Source organism: Coffea eugenioides, chromosome 1 (genome assembly GCF_003713205.1).
Source record: "Coffea eugenioides isolate CCC68of chromosome 1, Ceug_1.0, whole genome shotgun sequence".
In the NCBI taxonomy this organism is placed as follows: Eukaryota; Viridiplantae; Streptophyta; class Magnoliopsida; order Gentianales; family Rubiaceae; genus Coffea; species Coffea eugenioides.
Genome location: NC_040035.1, coordinates 30,371,991 through 30,378,299, shown reverse-complemented (window position 1 = coordinate 30,378,299; position 6,309 = coordinate 30,371,991). Strand labels below are relative to the sequence as shown.

General features: G+C 39.9%; 1 protein-coding gene across 2 annotated transcripts; it reads left to right on the top strand.

The window, feature by feature from the left end:
* Positions 1 to 386: 386 nt before the first annotated feature.
* LOC113769118 (protein TRAUCO-like) lies at positions 387 to 4,512 on the top strand. 2 transcript variants are annotated; one of them, XM_027313614.1, is made up of 3 exons: positions 387 to 1,604; positions 3,241 to 3,480; positions 4,171 to 4,512. In XM_027313614.1, exons 1-3 carry the CDS (start codon positions 434 to 436, stop codon positions 4,263 to 4,265), a joined length of 1,506 nt encoding a protein of 501 aa, XP_027169415.1. In that variant the 5' UTR covers positions 387 to 433; the 3' UTR covers positions 4,266 to 4,512. The 2 variants fall into 2 exon arrangements, with proteins under 2 accessions (XP_027169415.1, XP_027169454.1); XM_027313653.1 differs by lacking the exon at positions 3,241 to 3,480.
* Positions 4,513 to 6,309: the final 1,797 nt, after the last annotated feature.

Here is a 6,309-nt window from a genome sequence, read left to right as displayed (position 1 = left end):
ATAAGAATCCTATAATATTAAGAATTCTTATAGGAAATAAGAATTGATATAAATCCAAACAAAAAAGGAGCAAGCCACGTAGGAAATTACTTGACGTCTTGTTAAGCCACGTAGGAAAGAAAAAACATGAAGGGATAAGAATGAGAATACGAAGGGATATATGATTTCATACAAACACAAAAAAGACGAGTCTGTTTTAAAAAAAAAATGCCATCCAAACATACTCGTATTTTGATGAATTCAGGATCGTTGTTTGATGAATTCAGGGTTTGTTAAATAATTTGGTCAAACCTGAGTGGTAGTAAATGTAATTATTTTAATCCTACTGTAACCCTATAACTTGCACGTTTTCAAGTAACAACGACTTCCGGATCTAACACTGGTTCCACTCCACTTTCCTCGTTGCCTCTTGTTTTCTCGTATCTTCTGAAATATGGATACTCTTATGGCTAATTACAAAGACGATGAGGACGATCGTGACACTGGCGACCAACCCCATCCACCCTCCTCCACCGCCACCACCACTAAAACCACCATCACTGGCGGTGGCGCCACTGAAGCCCCTTCTGATGCGCTGCCAAAAACTGAGCCCCAGCCCGAGGTGGAACAAGAAGTCGAGGCCGAACCCGAAATTGGAAGCGGCGGCATCAGAGAAGAGCAACCGACGGCAATGGTATTGGAAGACCTCTCCTCCGACGAAATCTCCGACGACAACGAAAACCCTAAAGCAGAAGAAGGGAATGGGTCAAGGAATTCTCCTAATTTCACCAAAGTCTCGGAGGACACTGAAGACGAAGAAGACTACGAAGATGAGCCCCCGCCAAAGAAGCAGAAGCAGCTCTCTTCGTTAACCTGTCCATCGCCGGAAGACCCTGAAAAGCTGAATCTTGGTGGAATTACCACTCCTGCAGCTGCCGCTGCAGAAACGCCGCCAGCTGCTATGGCGAAATCTGGCTCGAAAAGCAGCAAGAAATCCAAGAAAAAGAACAATAATGTATGGACAAGGCCTACTTCGAGAAAAGGGAAAAAGAAGGGGAAAAACAATGGTAATCAGAACGGAAACAATACTACAAATATTGCTGAATCAGAGGATAAGGTATTAATAACCCCAATCCCCAGGTTTCCGGACAAAAATGATGATAGCCCGGATGCGACAATATGTCTTTCTAAGGTTTATAAAGCTGAGAAGGTGGAATTGAGCGAGGATAGATTGAGTGCTGGGAGCACTAAAGGGTATAGAATGGTGAGGGCGACCAGAGGGGTGGTTGAAGGGGCATGGTATTATGAAATTAAGGTAGTACATTTAGGCGATACCGGTCACACAAGGCTGGGGTGGTCAACGGATAAAGGGGATTTGCAGGCGCCAGTTGGATATGATGGGAACAGTTTTGGTTATAGGGATATTGATGGGAGCAAAGTGCACAAGGCTGTGAGGGAAAAGTATGGGGAGGACGGGTATAAAGAAGGTGATGTTATTGGTTTCTATATCAATTTGCCTGAAGGGAATTTGTATACCCCCAAGCCACCTAGATGGATATGGTACAAAGGTCAGAAGTATGTCTCTGCTCCCGATGCAAAAGATGATCCTCCCAAAGTGGTGCCTGGTGAGTGAGAACTGATGTTTTGTATATATTTTGTTGTTGCAGTTAAATTCTTTGCAGTAGGGCTTGCTTATCAATGGATGTGGTCTTTGTGTGCAATTCTTCCTTCATTTGTTTTCTGGTCGTTGTTATATTCAGTCCTAAACTTCTCTAAAACTAAATAAGACTCATTCCTTTGGATAAAAGAGCTTTTAGTTTGGTTGCTTCTCAGGCTAATGTGGTTAAATTTATTAGCATTTTCCTTTCGTGGAAGCATCATTATCATATTTTTCAGGGGAGATGGTAGATATGGCATTTGACTTGGTTGTGTATCTTGTTAAATCTTTTTTCTTTTCTGCCATAGTTTTGGGCAGTGAAGTCATATGTAGCCATGTTATATTGCATTTGGACAATTGATGTCTCTGGTATTATTTTGTCGTCTAATCTATTGATTGAAGGGAATATTTCCAAATTGTGCTTTTAAAAAAAATGAATTTAAGCATACTGTGGCCTTGAAGGTTGATAGATAGTACGCCTTGTTGGGTGTGGCTCACTATGATGCAAATGGAGGTGTCTTGCTAGGAGTTTTATATGGAAAATGAAAGCTTCTTGTATTCTTTACATCCTTAGTCTGCAAAGTGTTACTGTAGAGTTTAATTAGACTTGCTTGGTTTCCTGGAAAAATACCTGGTGAACATATTATTTTTCTGTTGGTAGTCTTAACAGTTAAAATGACATTAAGGAGAGTACCTTGAAAGAAAGCAAGCAGGCCTGACACTACAAATTGCTGTTCAGTAGCATAGGGAGTGGAATAGGAAGAGATGGATAATGGTACTCCATAGAAGGATCTGGCTTTAGAATATCCAATATTTGAGGCCCTTGTCTTTGGTTTTGATGCAGTGTGGGGCTTATTGTCATAGAGATTAAGTAAATAGAACGATTTGCAATTTACCCCTGTACTAAGTTTTGGACCTCCCACATAGAAAATAGGGTCCTAAACACTCACTCTCAGTGGCTGAGCTAGTCAGAGCTTTCGAGTCTATATGATTTGCTTTTTAGTTGTCTACCATTCTAAGAGATTTGTTTATCTTCTGCTTTCTTTTTCTTATTCAAGATCTTGTTATTCTGCAAATGTTTTCCTTGCTACGATGTTCACTTCTGGACCATAAACAGCCCCAGTAACTCACTCTTTTCCAAATTCTAACAACAAAGCTGTAGGGTTTGGTTATTTTATCCATAGTTGTGGATTTTGTGATCCCATGATTTCCTTTTGCTTATTAATTGGTTTTGGGAATAGAAAGTTTCTTCTCTAGATTTTTCTGGTTAATAGTTTCTCTTAAACAAGATATGTACTGATTGAATGCCACAGTTTTGACCTACATATTTAGATGTTGAATTTGAGGGAAAATGTCTTGATTGAGATTAAAATCTTTTCTCTTCCCCCTCCCCCTTCTGCTTGGTGTTTTTTCATTTGAAAGGGAGCAGTATTCCCATTTTCCTGCTTGCCTAAGGTGTCTCTGCTGATGTGTTGGTCTTCAGGCTTGTCAGTTTTGTACTAGTTTCTTTACTTATTATGAACTTTTTGTTAGTTTTATTCATACAGCACTCAGTTCCAGTTTGTGCTATAGATGATATGTTAGATGGTAATTCTACCCTACAGGAAGTGAGATATCTTTCTTCAAGAATGGAGTATGCCAAGGCACCGCATTCAAGGATCTTTATGGTGGTCGTTATTTCCCAGCTGCCTCGATGTATACGCTGCCAAACCAACCTAATTGCACTGTCAAGTTCAACTTTGGACCCGATTTTGAATCTTTTCCAGAGGACTTTGGTGGACGGATGTTGCCAAGACCTATGGTTGAAGTTCCATATCATGGCCTTGATGTCAGAGTTGAGAATGGTGTGTCCAACGAGAAGAAAAATTAGATATAAAATCTTTTAGAATTCTGACTAACATATGCTGAAGTGAAGATAGTTTAAGATTGAAGGTCTTGTAACTTGGTGATAGCTAACACGCTTTTTAAGGCCTGTGGGCATGCTGCCAACTTGACTTCTCTAGATTAGTGAAATGACTATTCTATAATGAAAAACCATAATTTACTTTTTTTTAATCAATTTCTATGTATATCACTGAGAGGAAGGATATAATTCTTGATCCCAAATGTCCTCTTGTAAACTCTTTGGCTAGTCTTGAAGGCTTTCAAATGTTGAATTCTTTTTTTTGTTGGTAAAGATTTAGAAAATTCGTTTTAGGTCATTAGGAAATTCTTGTTTGTTCCCCTTTCTTTTTTTCTTTGAATAATTCTTTTGTCCGTCTATGCTTTTTTTTTGTCCCTCCCTGCTAATGTGATACTATTTTTACGAAATTGTCCTTGGTTTTATGCTGATGTGAACGAGATAATATTTCTCATGTCAAAGGTGAGCAGATTTGTTGGTTTATAAGCCAAAGAGAAGTAGAAAAGGGACAGTGAGAGGGAACTGCAAGCAACAATTTTGATAGCTTGGTCTTGTTTTTTGGCTGGGGATGTAAGGGTTGGGTTAATTTCTCTGGGTGGATTTTATGTAATACAGACTTCCTTTCTGATGACAGGTAGTGCTTGGTATCCCACCAGAATGTGTCCCATGCTTAATGTGGTAAAAGAGCAAGGTACTAAAATTGTGGAAGCTGCTGAAATGGTCAGTTAAGCTTGACGAATGCATTCAGGTGAGACATGTTCTGTATTTGTAATGAGAACTTGTAAAAAGCTATGTGGCTTGTTGTTCTATGCAGTCTGACTGTAGAGTTATGAGTCCATCTGGTGTACAGTCACTCTCTAGCGGATATTGCCAAATATTTGAAATGATTGCCAGTCTACTGTCCTTAACCATCGTTGACTGTGTAAATACTGGTTCAGAATTAAGCTTTAGAGCTTATACTTTATTGGTTCTGGCAGAGAGAGAGGTGGTCGATCGGTAATACTTAGGCTGCTTTTCTCTTTACCTCAGACTGTTACTAATGTCAAACATATGTCAAGTCAAATTACGCGTTTGGCTTGATGCACATCAAGTTAACTCGGGATTGGGATCCCAATGATTTTGGGCAGTACCTTGGCAACGCTGAAAAAAATTTAATAGGCCAATTGTGAGAGAGATCAATGTTGCATGTCATGGATAAGGCTTCAATTTGGACTGTAAATAGCGTTTGGAACCTATGAGATTAAGGGTCTATTCGGTAGCCAAGTTTTTTGGCCCATTTTTAACAGACAAGTTGGTTTACAACTTTAAATGAAACCTCTAAAAACACCCCATTCTTCAAAATACTCGAAAACATACAAAAATTTTTCTTCCTTTCCTTTCTCCTCCTCCCTTCTCCACTTCACCTCACAACCATTGGCTGGCAGACTCCTTTCCCTTTTTTTCCTTCTCACTCTCTGTCTTCCCCTCCCTCTCCTCATCCCTCTTCCCTCCCTCCCTTCTCCTCTCCTCTCCTCCCTCCTCCCTCCTCCTCTCCTCTCCTCTTCTCTCCCCACTCCTTCCCCCTCCCTCACCCCACCCCCTTTCCTAGCGACTTCTAGTCGCGCAACTAGATCTAGATGTAGTCAAACGATCAGGGTAGGAGGAGGGAGAGGGGGGCGGGATGAGGGAGAGGGAGGAGGAGGAGGAGGAGGAGGAGGAGGAGGGGGGAGAGGAGAGGAGAGATAGAGGAGGAGTGAGGGAGGGAGAGAGAGATGCAGAAGAAAATGAAAGAGAGTGAGGGTACCGCAACCAGTGGCTGGTGGTGGGGAGGGAGGGATGAGGAAGAGTAGCTGGGGTGTGGGGAGGAAGAAGAAGAAGAGGGGAAAAAAATGAAAATAAGAAAATTTTTTTTACAAACCATCAAATAAAGTTTTTTCTACAAATTTTGTAGTCAAGTTTAGACAAATACTCAAAAAACACACTATCCAAACGGACCGTAAGTATTGGTGTGACCCTTTGTTTAGGTGATGTTGAGATTGTTTGTTTTTTTTTTTAGGGAAATTAAGTTTGATTATAATAATTAGAAGGTGCCCATGATAGTTGGATCAACTGTAAGGTTGTTAGATCTGGTCCAACACTCATGTTCAAATTGCATTTCTGGCAGTCCCTCATCAGTATACAATCTTTAACAACCATTATAAGCCTCCCATTCAGTTACTGGCTTGCTGTGATATTGGAATATCTAACTTGCCCTCCTAAACTTAGAGCAAAAAATAAACCGAAAACAAAAAACAGTTCAACTCCAAATGCGTAATAGCATTGATTGGGTTGAATAATATGTTGAAATATGTATACTTGATAATCAAGTTAGCACCAGCTGAGGGGGACGGTCTAGGTCTCATGAATTAGAGGTCCTCCATTTTTTCCTTCTCGCTTCTTAAATTCCACCCTTTCCTGCTAAAGAAAAATTAAACTTAGCACCAAAAAAAAGGGTTCCAGTTGTGGTAATAGAATATGTGAACTATTTTAAATTTCATGCCCCTACAACTCCTGAAATTTAATTTTTACTTGCACCTTAGTATAGTCTATTCGTTTTCTACTTTGTAGAATGGATTGACCTACTTGATCTCTTATCTGTACTAATCTTCCACCATCAAATTTTAGTTGTTTGCAATTAGTTGAATTTGTTCACATTTATTCTTTGCAAAAGAAGCAATGTAATACTCTACTATTTAGGTGGAGGGATTGTGAGCTCTATAGCTTAATTGCCACAGGGTCTTGGAATTTTTTTTTT